The 16,819-nt window shown below is 44.4% G+C and overlaps 1 protein-coding gene across 2 annotated transcripts in view; it reads left to right on the plus strand.

Moving 5' to 3' along the window:
* The window catches only part of Afg1l (AFG1 like ATPase), a 161,622-nt gene that overhangs the window by 28,918 nt on the left and 115,885 nt on the right, over positions 1-16,819 (plus strand). For both annotated transcript variants that reach the window (XM_028769041.1, XM_028769042.1), the window contains exon 3: positions 12,612-12,663. In XM_028769041.1, the coding sequence (XP_028624874.1) occupies positions 12,612-12,663 (52 nt within the window). The remainder of the gene's footprint in view (positions 1-12,611; positions 12,664-16,819) is intronic.

Raw genomic sequence — 16,819 nt, forward strand, 5'->3', positions numbered from 1 at the left:
AAGAAAGTTTCTGTGAGTCTGTACTGTTATAATAGAACTCCCTCCTTCCCTTGGCCATGCTTTTGGTAGTAAACATTTGAACATTGCCTTTGCCCCAGGAGCGGTGGACTTTGAAGAAGGGAGCTCATGGATACTTTGTTACCAAATAAAACTTACAACCAGGTTAATCCAACACATTTAATGTATGCATAATTGTTATTGTGCTGGGAAGTAATTAGGCATAAATGATAAGTAGTTCATGTAAATCACTATAATTAGAATTACTTTTACACAGCCGAATCAAGCATTTCTGGAGTCAGGGAGGGAGAGAATTAAACAGCCTTCCATTCTCGCTCTCCATTAATCAGGGCTGTGCAGGCTCCACGTTTTCATCCTCTGGGAGGAGACTTCATAGCCTGTTTGTAAGGAAGCGGGACTGGGGCATCCATAGCCACACTTCACGGAATAGTGTTTTGCGGGACAGTGGAGTGCACTTGCTATGGTATTTCTGTGTGATCGTCTTGGCTGAGGAAGTCTCACCTAGTGATGTGGTAGCAAGCTGCCCTGGTTTGTGTGACAATGTGCAGACAGCGGTGTGGAAATGCAGTATCTACAGTTTCATGCTGGACATTCTACTTGAGGACAGTATTAACCATCCACATGGGACGCGTGCTCGGACAGCGGTAAAGCTGCAGCGTGCTGTGAGGATTCTGACTTCCCACTCATCAGCAAATCTAGCTCTTTTTTTAGCTCGTTCTCATTCTCTCTCTCTCTCTCTCTCTCTCTCTCTCTCTCTCTCTCTCGGTATATGGTGTGTGTGTGTGTGTGCACATATATGAGGGTACTCACACTCCTTTGTGTAACTGTGTGAGGATTAAAGTTTAAAATTTAGTGTTTTCAGATGACTAATACTATGTATTTAAAATTTTTCATTATATTTTTTTTTCATTTTGGGGGGTACATGTGCAGTCAGAGAACAACTTGTAGGCAGGAGTTAGTTCTTCCTTCTACCACGTGGGTTCCAGGGTTCAAACTCAGACCATTAGCTTTGGCAGGAAGTGCTTTTTTCATTCCCTGGGTCATGCCACCCATCTTCCACCCTAGATTTTGAAATAAGGTCTCCCACTGGATCTGGAATGCACTGCCTGGCTAGACTGGCTGGCAGGTGAGCCCCCGGGAGCTCCTGCTCTCTCCACCCAGCCTTGGGGTTCCAGGCACCTGCCTCTAGCCCATACCCAGCCTTTTACACAGCTACTAAGGATATGAACTTAGGTCCTTGTGTGTTCTCTACTGAGAATCTCCCAACCCCTTCTCAGCCACTGTTCTTCTGTTGATTCTGCTTTACTGATTCATAAATTCATTCATTCATTTGACCAAACACAGTATTAAGTGCCACATTCCAAAGATGAGTACAGTATGGTTTGTGCTTGGAGTGACAGAGGTGTCAGGCCATCATGGAGAGACGGCATGACAGTCAGAGACGTTCATGGGATATAAACATTTATTTCCACCTCCCCTTTAAAGATATCCTTACTGAGCTCCTTTCCCGTTCTCTCTGTTTCCTGTTGCTGTACCTTTATACGCAGTTCATATCTCTAAAGGCTCTCTACGATATTAAAGTCCTTTAGCAATGTTAAGCTTTTTAAGAATTAGATATTTTCCTACAAAGAGTTTCTTTTTTAAAATTACTTTTTAAGATTAATTAATTGACTACATTTTCTTTTGTATGTACATGTATGAACAAGCACACATGTATGTACCAAGCATGTTACATCTATGTACCAAGCTGCCCTTGTGGAAGTCAGAGAACAACTTTCGAGTGTGAATTCTCTCCTTCTATCATGTGGATCCCAGAGAGTGAAGTTTGTCAAGTTTGGGGACAGGTGCCCTTATTCATTGAGTCAACTTCTCGGGCCTCAATGACCTTCTTTCTCCCCTCCCCCCTTCTCCTCCTTCCTCCTCTTTCTTGAGTCAGGGTTTCTCTGTGTAGCTCTGGCTGCCCTGAAACTCACTCTGTAGACCAGTCTGGCTTGAACTCACAAAGATCCGCCTGCCTCTGCCTTCCAAGTGCTGGGCGTAAAGGTGTGCGCCACCATGGCTGGCTTCTTACTTTTCTCCTCTTCCTCCCCTTCTTAGATTGCATCTGTTTGTTTATTGTCTATACGTGGGGGAGGGGATGCTCCATTGGAGAGAAACCTGTTCTTTCCTTCTACTCTATGGGTCCCAGGGATTAAACTCAGGCTTTCAGGCTTGGTGGTAAGTGCCTGTACCTGCTGAGCCATTTTGTAATCCCAGCATTTAGGAGGTAGAGCAGAATATTCTTTCTAGAGTACATACGGGGTTCAAGGACAGCCTGGGCTATATGAAAGCCTTTCTCAACAAACAATCAAATAAACAGGCATATAATCAACAAACAGAAAGGTGATCCCAAGCCATCAGCATACTCCCATCTTCCACAGAGTGTGCAGAGGCCAGCAGCTGAGCACGTATTTCAAGACACAGTGCCATGACCATGTGCTAGCTCCCCAGGAAGAGGCCAGCGGCACATTTTGAGGCACTGAATGACTGCAGTGGTGATGGAGACCTATAGTGAGAGTTTTGGTTTCTTTTAAAACCCAGTGATGCTATGTGGATATGTTTTTGTTTTAATTCCAGGAGTGGGATATGGAGCTGCTTCAGTTTGTCCACAACCACTGACTAGAATTGGCTCGTGCTCTAGGAAAGGCATGATTTTTTTTGCCAGCTGCAGATAGTTTAATTCTGGGGACTCTGGAGAGCCCCAAGAGGGGCGGGAGACACTTTGAGAAAGAGAAGGCTTCTTTCTCCTGCTCCTGGTTCTGGCTGCTGAAGTTGTCAAGTGGTCCTGACTACGAAGTTTGGGCTTCACCCCTAACCAGCAGAAGCAGCCTACAGAGATCCATGTCCCCCTTTCCTCTAACCTTCCTTCTCTCCTAGCTAGTGTTGTGAGGTTGGAAGGGAGGTAGAGATATAAGTACCCAATAAAATAGTAAAAACACCAACAGAGACCACAATGGAGCTGTCCTGATTTGCTCTTGCCCTTTGAACCACAATGACCCTGCTCTCCCTGGACACTGGCTGGGCTTGTAAGTAGGGCAAAGGAGTGTGATGTCTCCTGTAATTTCCTCTCACTCATCCCACTGGCCACACTGTATCAAGAGGATTCCCAACATACGCTACTTTTTGTTTCTTTCAGACAAAATCTGGTAATGTAGTGTCCACCATCTCTGCCTCCCAAGTGCTGGAATTGAAAGACGTGATAGCACACCAGTTTTAGGGACTATCTTAAGTCACCCACATGTGCCTTTACTAAAAATACTTTATTTTCTTGGTCTTCTTGAGTCTGGAGAATCAAACTCAAGGCCTGGCATAAAGCAGGTCCTTAATGGTCAATCCATGTTTATAGAGTAAATGAGAAAAATAAGTAACAGAGCCCACACAGAAGATGCATAAAATAATTCCATGTTGATCTGAAGGCAGTTGTGGTAGCTCTGGGCCTATCCATATGTACCTGTGAGTTCTTGTTTCTGTGTCTGTCACTGGGTATGATTCCTTAGCAATAGTTGTTGCTGGATATTTGATCACATTGTCAACCCCAAGATTGTTATTTACTGAAAAAAAAAAAGCTGTTTCAAATTGTGGTGTGGTTCAGCTTTACCACACACCTTTAATCCCTCTGGCTGGAATGCAGACACAGCCTTAGTACACACTTCTAATCCTAAACAATAAAGATAAGGTTAGTTTGTAGAAGGAAGCAGTCATGTCTGAAAGTGATATCTAATTGAGTGGCAGACAAGGTGATGAATCAGAGAAAGACTTGACAGAATAGGATATGCCCAACTTGCACAAGAAGAGAGAGGAAAGGGAAGCTATAAGAGAGAACAGGGCTGGAGAGATGGCTCAGCAGTTAAGAGCACTGGCTGTTCTTCCAGATGTCTGGAGTTCAATTCCCAGTACACATATTGGTGACTCACAACCATCTGTAATGGGATCTGATGTCCTCTTCTGGCATGCAGGTGTACATGCCGATAGAAAACTCATATACATAAAATAAATAAACAAATCTTTTGTAAAATTATTATTATCATCATCATCAATAGAGAGAGCAGTATAGAGAGAGCAATTTAACCAGGACAATTGTACAGACAGGTTGCAGAGAGAGAACAAGCTAGACTCAGGTGAAGATAGAATGAGCCAGAGAATGAGAAGGAGCTAGAAGATTAGAGCCTATTGCCAAAGGTAGTATGAAGCCAAGCAGAGCAATTCGGTCAGAGCCTGAAAGAGAAGCCAGTTTGAATCAGTCAGCTTGGAGAAGAGTTTTGAGCCAGAACAGCTGAGTTGAATCAGCCAGCCAGAGATCAGAAAGAACTAGAAATGGTCAGCAGTAAGTCTCAGAGGCTGAAAACAATCTAGATTAGATTGTAGGGAGGCTGGAGGCTTCCAGGACTAGGTCTAGGTTAGAGACAGAGGCAGTAAGGCTCTGATACAACGATTACTTCAGGAGACTAAAAATTACAGTTACAAATAGTTCTTTTTTTTTTTTTTTTTTTGGTTTTTCGAGACAGGGTTTCTCTGGCTCTCTGGATATCCAGGACAGCCCTGGCTGTCCTGGAACTCACTCAGTAGACCAGGCTGGCCTTGAACTCAGAAATCCGCCTGCCTCTGTCTCCCAAGTGCTGGGATTAAAGGCGTGCGCCACCACTGCCTGGCTACAAATAGTTCTTAGCTACTGTAGAAGATGCCTGGAATCCCAGGGTCATCTTCCAACTGAGAACCCTTCATTCAGAGCAAGAAGCTGTTCCTCCTCATAGCTTTCTCTTAATGATTTTTTGATCATTTTGAGGCTTATGCTCATGTCCTGGGTGTTCCATTGATTAGTGGGAGACAGGGAGGTGAGAGGGCAGTGAAGGAGCATTGCAGAATCTGAGTTTCAGATAGGAGCAAGAGACCAGGGAGGAGTCGCTGGAACATTGCTTCTTGTCACTTGTCTCCTAGTGGGACATAGAAGTATTTAAAAATGCTCGTTTTGTTACTGGACCTAAGTTCCCAGCACTAGGGAGGGGGAGGAAGAAGGATCCAGGTTTGATGCTAGCTTAGGTTACCTAGCAAAACATTGTCTTAAAAAAGTTAAAATCATTTATGTCTGTCTATTCTGTTATCAGAGATTGAGAGGTGTTTTGTTTCTTCAGTGTAGCCAGGGTCTCTCTCTGCTTGCCAGACTGGTCTCCAGTTCTTGGCCCCCAATCAGAGGGTTTCCTGAGTAGCTAGAACTGTAAGTGAACACCATAATACCCAACTAGTTCCTCCCTCCCTCCCTCTCTCTCTTACCCTTCCTTCCTCCTTTCCCTCTCTCCCCTTCATTGGCTGCTTAAACCTCACAGTTTATTAACTTTATTAAGTTAAAATACAAACCATGAGAATCGGTGGGTAGATCAGCACATTTGGGGCTGTATCTACACAAGAGGGAGCTGTGTGGGTGTGAACTCCTGAACTTACCATGTTCTGTCAGTTGGCTGCAGCAGCTTTTTTCAATGACAACACTAAGCCAACAGGACTGGGTTTGAACAAGGTGGACACACTACTGAAGGTGTCTAGGGTAGGTGGCACATCCCTGTTCTGCCTACAGCTCCATGGCTGGCTTCTAGCTGCTGCTCTGCAAGCCTTTTCTTGTGCATGTTGTAGAATCTGAAAGCCCCTTTATTTAGATACTTAAATACGCTTAATTATACTAGTAAACTGAGCAAATTGATGTACTCTAGGTTAGGAGGGCTCTTTTGAAAATCAGCTAAAGCCATTAAAAAAAAAAAAACATTTTCATTTAAGGAGAGTTTATGGATGCTAACATATAGTTCTTTTTTTTTTTCCATTTTTAAAGATCTTTAGAAACCTGAAGGATGTACTTTTATCAAAAGTGGTCCACGTGGAGAACGCTGTAATGCCAGTTTTTAAAAGATGTAATTATGCTCGGCATTCCAGCTGGAATCATTGTCTCTGATTCCGCCATTTGGGGAGATAATAACGCAGTCGTGGGGAACCGGGGAGAAACAGGAAAAGTAATATTCCTGCATTTTAAACAAACTGAAAACAATACTTTTTATCTTAGCAGCAATCCCCATATTACCTAGTTGTCCCAGTGGAAGCCCTGCCGGAGTGGTAGGGCGGGTAAGCCGGAGGGCAGTGGGTGTGCCTTTTAATTTAGAGCGTTGATGAGAACCACCATGGATCATTATGGGTAAGATTAAAAACAAAAAAGATCTTTACCGTTTGAGACAGTGTCTTGCTGTGTAGCCCAGACTTGCCTTGGGTTTGAGATTCTCCTGCTTCTGCCTTCTGAATGCTGGGATTACATGGGTGTATTATATGCCCAGCACCTTGAATTATTTTTAATGTTAAAAATTTTAATGACATAGCGAACAAAAGATAAGATCTAAACCATTAAATGTAAGTATTTGGAATGGTCACTTTGCATTTCAGCAGTTAACGCAAAGGAGTTGTTTGGAAAGCAAATATCTAGAACATCAATATGCAGGTGGGTTTTTCTGTTATCTGTCTGCTTTCTTTTTTTTTTTTTTTTGAGACAGGATTTCAAGTAGTTTAAGCCGGTCTTGAACTCACTGTGTAGCTAAGGATGGCCTTGAACTTCTGATTCGTTACCTCCCTCTAGTGCTAGTGTAGATGTGTTACCATGCATAGCTTGATTTTTAAGAACTAACTTTAGAGCCAGCCATGGTCATGCTTCTGTTTAATCCTAGCAGAGGGAGAGGAGAATCTCTGAATTGGAGGCCAGCCACATCTACATAGTGAATTTCAGGCAAGCCAAGACTACCCTGAGACTTTGCTTAAAATCTCTGAAGAAAGAGATCGAGAAAACACTAGAAAAATGGAAAGACAACCTGTGTTCATGGATTGGTGGAATTAATATTCTGAAAACAACCATCCTACCAAAAGCAATTTACAGTGTTGGGGTCCAGAAAAGGCCCCACAAACCACTCAGATACTAATCTTAGTCACACAAGGACGATTTATTGAGTGCACACCCTGGAACTGATGGACCAGGGCTGTAGTTTCATAAGGGAAGATACCTTCTGGTTTCTCTATGGAGAAGCAGGAACCATTATCTGAAAGTGACAGTGATGTAGGTTGGCTTCAAGGAGACTGGGAAGGTCCCGGAGAACCATTCAAGAGAGGGTAGACTGACTAGAAGTTCTTGAAAGCATTGCTGTGTTGGTATAGAGTTCAGTTGTGCTGCCAGGAATTGAACCCTAGGCTTGTGCATGCTAGGTTGTTGTCTGCTGCTGAGCTGTGGCCCCAGGCTAGATACAGATCTAAAACTGCTTGAGCTTACTAACCAACTGTATTGTCTAGATGGTTTGGGATTAATTATTTTTATTTTCTGTGCATGAGTGTTCTCTCTCTCTCTCTCTCTTTCTCTCTCTATGTATATATGTATATATGCATGCATGTATGTATCACATAGTGCCAGATATGTGAAGAAGCCAGAAGAGAGAGGCCACAGACATGGATCCCCCTGGAAATAGAATAAATAGGTGGCTGTGATGCCTTGTGTGTCCTGGGAATCAAACCCGTCCTTCTGCAGGAGCTGCAGGTGTTCTTACCCTCTAAACATCTCTCCAGTACCCTCACTCCACCATGCAAGTCTTAAATGGTTTCATTATAGTATGTCTTTATGTTTTTATTATTGGCTGTTATAGCTAATATCTTTTCAGTAAGTCTATATAGGAAGTCTGGCATGTATGGGGCTCAGGATAGTAGAAGCATAGAGGTCCAGAAGGACCATGCTTCCTGAGGAGACTGTAGACTGTTGTGTGTGGCATCATCTAACAGGCCTGTGGGAGAGCTCAGTGGGTAGATTTACTGGCTGCCAAGCTCCATGACCTGAGTTTGATCTCTGGGACTCACATGGTGGACAGGGAGAACTGACTCTCAAAAGTTGTCCTCTGTCATCGACATAAATGCTGTGAAATGCACATACCCCTCTGCTTACATACACAGAAATACATAACTGCAATAAAAATTTGAATGTCATTTACATAGCCTATGCTTAACCTTTATTGGTTGATGGTATCCAGGTTTGTTTTATTTATTTATTTATTTATTTATTTATTTATTTATTTATTTATTTATTTATCTTTTTGGCTTTTCGAGACAGGGTTTCTCTGTGTAGCCCTGGCTGTCCTGGAACTCACTCTGTAGACCAGGCTGGTCTCGAACTCAGAAATCTGCCTGCCTCTGCCTCCCAAGTGCTGGGATTAAAGGCGTGCGCCACCACCGCCCGGCTATCAGGTTTTATTTTTAATTTAATTAATTTTGGTTTTTGAGACAGGGTTTCTCTGTGTAACAGCCCTGGCTGTCCCAGAACTAGCTTTGTAGACCAAACTGGCTTCAAACTCACAGAGATCAGTCTGCTTCTGCCTCCTGGGTTCTGTGATTAAAGCATGTTGCTCCCAGTATCCAGGTTTTAAATTAAGTAGTCAGAACTTCCGTATTTGTTATCAGCTTTTTTGGGGGGAGGAAGGGGGGCAGGGCTGGGATTAAATCTAGGGCCATGTAAATGGGCAAAGGTCTACCAAATAGCTATATTTCATCCTTAGTTGTTTTGAGACAAGTAGCCCAGTCTGGCTTTGAACTTTGGATCCTCTTGCTTGAGGTTCCAAGTGCTAAGATTGTTATGGATATCATTTAAAAACATATAAGGTCTAATATAAGGACTGGCGTCATGCTACGGGTCCTTAGTCCCAGTACTCAGAGGCAAAGGCAGGTAGATCTTTGTGATTTTAAGGCCATCTTGGTCTACACGGAGAGTTCCAGGTCAACCAGGCCTATATAGTAAAACCCTCTCTCAAGACCCAAAACATCCTTGCCTGTTGTAGTAATTATTTAAAATTGGCCACTGGTTCAGGCCGACTAGCTAAGCTGCTGCTGCTCTGCCTAGCTCAGCCGCCATGTTTCACAGCTGGAAGCCATGTGCACGCAGCAGCTAGAACCGGCCAGCTGGAAACACCAGCCCTGCCACCCACAAGACGCCAGCGTGGGAGATGGCTCTGCCAATCTTCCATGCTGTCTCCGCAAGGCTGGGCATTGCCCAGACCATCCTGCCATTCTCGAAGGCCCAGTAGAAAGATGAGACTCTAATGCTTAAAGATTAATCAAAGGTTTATATATTTGTTAATGATCAGTAACAAGATACCCATACAATCAGAAGTGTAACCCAACACCCAACCTAGACTACATTTGACTGCTACAGACACGTGAACATCCGCCTCCATCTCTTCCTAATCTCTCTCTCTCTCTCTCTGTCTCCCCTAGCTCCTCCTCTTCCTTTTCCTCCTCTTCCTTACTCCTCCTCTTCCTCTCCTAACTCCTCCCACCTTAGCTCCTCCCACACTTGCCCCCTAAAAATTCCAAGCCAAGCCCAAATTTAATTTACTTTAAGAGGAGGAATGGGAAGTAAATATGAATTTTCAAAAAACTAATAAAGTGGCCGGGCGGTGGTGGCGCACGCCTTTAATCCCAGCACTCGGGAGGCAGAGGCAGGCGGATTTCTGAGTTCGAGGCCAGCCTGGTCTACAGAGTGAGTTCCAGGACAGCCCGGGCTATACAGAGAAACCCTGTCTCGAAAAACCAAAAAAAAAAAAAAAAAAAAAAAAACCAAAAACTAATAAAGTATATTTTAAAATATATAAAGCAATGTTACATAAACTGTACATGTAGCATACAAAAATCTGACAGGCACTCTTTCTAAAACATATTGGATTATTGAATAGGAAGGAAAAAAAAGAAGACGGACCCATAAGTGCTTCTTCCTGAAGTACTGAGCATGGAGTCCCAGCCATTACATTTGCTAGCAAGCATTCTGTCACTGAGATGTTCATCCCATCCTCAACGCTACGTTTGCTAGAAACGCTGAGCCCCACTGAAACCCTCCTTCCAACTTTGTTGTTTCTTCTAACTTGAATTTTGTTTACTTAATGTGTGTTGATAGCATCACGTGAACAGTACTGCTGAGGTCTGAGCATTGCCACACAAATCACCCAGACACCTATCTCAGTCAAACACAGCTGGCTTACTGACATTTTGACCGTGAATGTTTCCCAGGGCCAGTTTATAAAGGCAAAACCCACCGTGAGCTCATGTGCAGGTGCAGCAAGTGCTGCCCAGTGGTCGGCTCTGACTCAAGCTATTTTGGCTAGCTAGATAGGTCAGTTCTAACTGACCTTTATTCTAATTGGTCCTAAGTGGAGCTTATGGTTGTGGAATTTCTTAAGATTAACAAACCTCAGAACATAGCAGGGTATGTGGTCAGACTGACCCTGCTCTGAGTCAGTATTTCTGTGTCAGTAACAAGATGAAATGACTGGCAGGCGTGGAACAAAATGGCTGCTGCTGTGCTGTGGGAGCCAGCCTTGACAAATACTAGAGAAAGAAAAACTATTCCAGGTGTGGTGGCTTATACCTTTAATCCCAGAACTGGAGACCTTTAGGTTCCAGGCTAGTCTGGCCACCATAGCAAGTTCCAGACCAACCACGGCTATGCAGATACGAGGGTATACTGTCTTACAAACAAACAAACAAACCCCCAAACAACAGCAATAACATTAAAAATTATTCTTACAGAACGTATTTTGAAGCATTATGAATTACAACACCCCCACATTGGGATCCAGGAGTTGCTCCACAACCCACACAAACACCGATCTCAGTCAGACAGGGATAGTTTATTGAGCATTCATCCTAAGATTGATCGATCAGGGCTGCAGACCAGACTTGGGAGCTGACTGTGACCAGGAGCCACCACAGACATCTGTACCTGTTACTTCGCCAATCAGGATTTAGGAATAGGTGGCGTCCTTAGGAACATGTCTGTGTTGTACATTTACCCTGTTCTTGCTGGCTGGGGTATTGAGCTGTGGCAGGGGACTTGCCTTGCCTATCAGTCATGTTTTAACTTGCCAACCAGGTTGTCAGTTCCCCAAGTCCATGAGTTTTTCTGCCAAGTAGGATATTAATTCTCAGGGAGGTCTTGGGAACTTAAAACTTTACTGGAATCCTTACTCAAAATGGAAGTGCTGTTTCAAATGGGGTTTTACATTGGTGCAGGTGTCTCTTTTATGTTGGGGTCCATCCCAGGACCAGCTTATAAAAGCTCATATGCAGACATGGGAAGTGCTGCTGGGTGGTTGGTTCGGGTCCAAGCTTGTTGTGGCTAACTACACAAAGCAGTTCTAACTGACCTCTTGTGGTAGGTTTCCAAGAGCATCAAAGCACAGAACATAACAGTATGCAATCAACTCGGACATGAGAGAGTTTCCCAGTAACAGTATTAACAGCATAAGATGGCTGACTAGACAGGCAGACTTACCCAGACCTTGACTCCCCAGTTATCTAACACAGAATTGCTTTCAAAAGATTTCTAGCTGGACAGTGGGGGGCACACCTTTAATCCCCATCTTCAAAGAGGCAGAGGTAAGCAGATCTCTGTGAGGCCAGCCTGGTCTACTGAGCAAGTTCCAGGACAGCCAGGGCTGCATAGAGAAACTCTATCTGGAAAACAAAAACAACAACAGCAACCCCTCCAAAAAACAACAACAGCAAAACAAACCCAAACCAGAGAGAGAGAAAGGGGGATACACACACACACACACACACACACACACACACACACACACACACACAGAGGGGGGGGGATTTCTAACATTGCAAACATACATTTAGAGAATTTTTTAGGTTTTATCTTAGGTTTCAAATATGACATTGTTTTAAAATTGTTTAAGGGTGTAATCCTTTTTTTGTTGATAAGTTGAAAACCGTGTGACACAATGTTTCACACAAAAAAGAAAGAAAGCAAACCTTAGGTGTTGGCAGGTGGGAGTCTGTTTTCAAAGAGTAGTGACTTAGAGGAGACACAGGGAAGCTGTGCACATGTTGGAATCCAAGTGGAGAAGACTGGCTTGCCTGGCCTGTACCAGGGTGTGGTCTGCATCTGGAGATGGATTTAGTGGAGGTGGGTGAGCCCATGGGCTATACGACAGAAACAAGACTGTTATGGGTTGGATTCATGCTTTCTTTCAGGTTTTGCCCTTTAAAGCACAGGTCTGGCTGTATAGTCGTGATATCCTCCTGCCTCAGCCTCTTGTGTGCTGGGATTACAGGTGTCTGACATGCTAGCCATCTTAAGCCCTTCTCATTACACAGCTCAGTGGTAATAAATGTGGACGTAGTTTTCTGTATTACTCCTACCCATCTCTTCATGTTACACAAATGGGATGCTGTATCCTCTGAACAGTGACTCCTTGCCTCTGCTCCACCCTGGTAACACGGGTCAGAAGTATTTTATCTTTATTTGACTAGCTTATTTTTACCAATACCATGTCCTCAAGATTTATCTGTGTTGGGGATCTATCAAGAATACCTCCCTGTTAAAGGCTGCATAATGTTTTGGCTTTGCAGACTTTCACACCAAGTTTTTTTCTACTTGTCGTATATAATTGTCCCCTTGATGTCCTATATATAGCACAGTTGGGAACATTATGTATATATGATTATATGTAATTATTTGCATGGTAGAAAATTTGTAATTTGTTCTTAATTTGCAGCTTTTTTCAAGGAACAAACCTCCAAAGGGCCTGTATGTTTATGGAGATGTTGGTAAGTGTTAAATAAGTGTTGGGTGGGCCAGGTTCTGCAGCTTTCCCTCGGGGATAAAAACTTCTGTGTCCACACCTCTCAGTCCCAGACCAGAGGGGAACAGGATGAGGAGTTTGACGTGAGAGAGAGGGACAGCCACCTCAGCTTCTGCCATTGATGCTCATAGGCTGGGGCTGCAGTTAAAGGCAGAAGCAGTGTCGCACAAGACTGTAAACACACTTACACTGGGTGACCCATAGGACGGAAGTCATCTGTAGTTGACAGACAGCCAGCGTCTCACTCCAGCGCTGTCCTCTAAGCCTGCCTCGGTTTAAAAGGAGTTCATTCCTGTTTCCTTTTTAATTTCCACACATATTTCTATCCCTGATCTAAGCTTTAGAGTAATGACCTGGTTATTACTGTTGTCTCCCAGAACCCCTGAAGCAGGGTCTGATGAACTCAAGTGGTCCTCCTGCCTCAGCATCACCCTGCAGTTTCCCTTACGTTAGTTAGTAGACACCATTAGGGCCTCAGTGTCAGCAGTTTCCAGACGTGTGGTGCTCCTCCCACCCTGCATAGAGTGCTGGCAGTGTTCTGTGCCTGGGGGTGCCTGGGGCGGCCTCCCCCAACCCCCATCGGGTGCTGGCAGTGTTCTGTGCCTGGGGCACTGCTCAGGGCCCTCGCTCTGGCCGACTCTTGTTCTCTGGGAGAACATCACAGTTCTTGAACATTCCCTTTCATGTTCAGTCATTCAAAAGATCTGCTCTTTGTGGTTCCTGTTACCTTAGCCACTGAACCGTAAACAGAGATGGTTGGTAAAGACTGACACAGAGGGCCTGACAAACAAGACGGTGAAGGTTCTGGGACTGTCTGATTGGACCCAGATGCACTATGAACAATGCATCAGGGGTCATGAAAAAACTGCCATGAAGGAGGCTGAGGCAGGAGGAGCATGAGCTTGAGGCTAGCCTGGGCTATGTTGTAAGGCCTTGTCTCAAACAAAAAAAAAAAAAAAAGAAGGAAGAAGGGAGAGAGGGCAAAACAGAGAGAGAAAGAGAGAGAGAGAGACAGAGAGACAGAGAGAGAGAGAGACAGAGAGAGAGAGAGAGAGACAGAGAGAGAGAGAGACAGAGACAGAGACAGAGAGACAGAGAGAGTATAAATATGATCTTGGCTGTTCAATGCAGGCTGGAGCACATAACTGCTGGTTAAAATGCCTTTATAATACAGAGGGGAAGAGAAACCAACCTTGAGCTAGGAAGTGAGATAACTTTTGCTGGTCAGAGCCAGTTTAGAATACTCAGAAAAGGGTAGTAATAAAAAGTGTCAAGTTCTCGTTTGGGGGGGGCTCTCTGGCTGGAAACAGTCTCAGAACGTCTCCCTAATAAACTCTTACTCTTCTCTCTCCCATTTGGACTTGAGGATCAGCTGCCAAGTCTAAGGAGGTTCACTGGGAAGGAGGGTATCTGCTTCCTAACCCCGCTTGCTACCGGTTATTTTGCCACTGTCTTGTGCTCTGTGTGCCCGGTGGAGTGTACTCTTTACTCATAGATGGTAGAAATGAGGGACTTGGTGGTGGGTCCTACATACAGGGACTTCCACAGGGTCGGTATTTAAGTGGCTGGATTAATATTGTAGTCCAACCTTCAAGAAAACCTGTTGTAGTATATTTTATTCTCAGTCAGGGTTTTCTACACTTTGGTCATTCAGTTCCCAGATAAAAGACACAAAACCTTTATATTTATAATAGGCCTTTAAAGCATTGGAGCTGGGCACGTATCTACCCTGTAAGCTATTAGTGTCTACTTCCCTCCAGTAACCTGAGTTACGGCTGACATGCTCCATCTGGGCTGCTCCTGATTCCGCTGGCCAGCCCTCGTGGCCGTGACTTCATGACTCACCCACTCCGTGGTGTTTTCTCCTCTCTTCACCCTCTTCTTTTACCCCTCATGGTCCTCCTCAGACCCCAAGTCCAGGGATCAAAACACCGCCTACCTCTCTTCAGCCCAGCTATAGGCTGTAGGCATCTTTATTTAACCAATAGTTTTAAATTAAGGAACAAGGTTACTGTCTTAGTTAGGGTTTTACTGCTGTGAACAGACACCATGACCAAGGCGACTCTTATAAGGACAACATTTAATTGGGGCTGGCTTACAGGTTCAGAGGTTCAGTCCATTATCATCAAGGCAGGATCATGGCAGCATCTAGGGAGGTGCATGGTACAGGAGAAGCTGAGGGTTCTACATCTTCATCTGAAGGCTGCTAGAAGACTGGCTTCCAGGCAGCTAGGATGAGGGTCCTAAAGCCCACACCCACAGTGACACACCTACTCCAACAAGGCCACACCTTCTAATAGTGCCATTCTCTGGGACAACCACCACATTTCACTCCCTGGCCCCCACAGGTTTTTTTCAAATACCTGAGTCTATGGGGCCATACCTAGCCATAGCATAGCGCAAAATGCATTTAGTCCGACCTCAAAAGTCCCCATAGTCTACAGCAGTCTCAACAGTGTTAAAAATCCAGTGTTCAAAGTCTCTTCTGAGATTCATCCAGTCACTTAACTGTAACCTCCAAAGCAAGACAGGAAACCAGCTGGGCAAACTCCAAGCTCTGCACCTCCATGGTTGATGTCAAAGCATTCTTCAGATCTCCGGCTCCTTTTTCATTTTTGTTGACTGCAACAGACTTCTTTCCTGGGCCGTTTCTATCCCGTTAGCAGCTTTCCTCAGTAGATAACCCACGGCTCTGGCATCTCGAACATCTTGGGTTCTTCAAGTAAACTTCAACTTCACAGCTTCTTGTTTCAATGTCTGGGATCCACACATGATCTTCTGGGCCCCTCCAAAGGACTGTGTCACTTCTCCAGCTCTGCCCTCTGTAGCACTCTAGGCTCTGGTTGACTCCATGCCACTATTGTTGTTCTTGGTGGTCATCCCATGGTGCAGGCATCTCCAATACACTGGAGTCTCTGCTGCAACTAGGCTTTACCAATAGCCTCTCATAGGCTCCCTTCATGGCACCAAGCCTCAGCTTCTTCCCATAACCCCTCAGTCCTGGGACATCAATTGCAACTGAGTCTGCACCTTCACCAATGGCTTTCCCTGCTCTCTCACAGTGCCAAGCCTCAGCTGCTCTCCATGACCCCTTCATGCTTTCAAAACCAGTACCACCTGGGTGACTCTTACACATTACCAAGTTCAACTGCTGCACAAGGTACAACCTTGGCTCTCTGGAACCTAGTTTCTCTGTGCTCTCAGAAAACACTTCCCAGAAGATTTTACCTCAGTGATGCTGGTCTCTTCTTAATCACCACTAATTTCTTAGCTCCAGCTAACCAGCATTAATTGTCCCAGTAATCCCTTTTATTCTGGACTCTAAAGCCAGAGCCATGTGGCTGAAGCTCCCAAGTTCTGCTGCTTGCTGGGGCTGGAACATGTGCCCCACCTTATTCTATTACCAGCTTTCTGTTTTCCAATTCCCTCACTGCCTAAGCTTGGCTGTCCTGAAACTGTCTATGTATATTGACCTTGAATTTAGAGATCTGTATGGCTCTTTAATGCTGGGATTAAAGGTGTGCACCACCACATCTGTATTTAAGCTTTTCTTCACCTAGAACTTGCTCTGTCCCAGGCTGGCCTTGAACTCAGAGATCTGGTTGATTTTGTCTCCTGGGATTAAAGATGTTTACCAGCATTCCTGGGCCTAAGCTTTTCATTGCCACTGTTTCTTAAGATCTGGATCAAAAGTCTGTGTCTTCCCACCTCAAGGTCTAGATCACAGGTGTGCCCTCTATTTCTGGATTATAGTTCATTCCAGATTAAAAGTCCAAACTATTCCTTGTTCAACTGCAAACACAAACAATAAGCTTAGCTGGGTGGGATCTTGCCCTGAGAGCACCACTCCATTAATGTCATTATCTCCTTGAACACAGGACTCAACTCCATCTCACTTCCTGGTGCCCCTTTATTATTTAAACCACTCATTCTGTATTTTTTCTTTCTAAGCTTGCTATACTTCTTTATAACGCTCTTCATGAGACTAAACCACAGCACAGTCTAAACTGGATTGTTTCGAGACCTCCTTTGTTAGTGCAATTAATTTGACTCTCTTCACCTGAGCCTCAGGCGGACTGTTTGGACAAGGGCAAAAAGCACCAACTACTTAACCAAAATAT

This window comes from Grammomys surdaster, unplaced genomic scaffold (genome assembly GCF_004785775.1).
Source record: "Grammomys surdaster isolate TR1022 unplaced genomic scaffold, NIH_TR_1.0 190, whole genome shotgun sequence".
Taxonomy (NCBI): Eukaryota; Metazoa; Chordata; class Mammalia; order Rodentia; family Muridae; genus Grammomys; species Grammomys surdaster.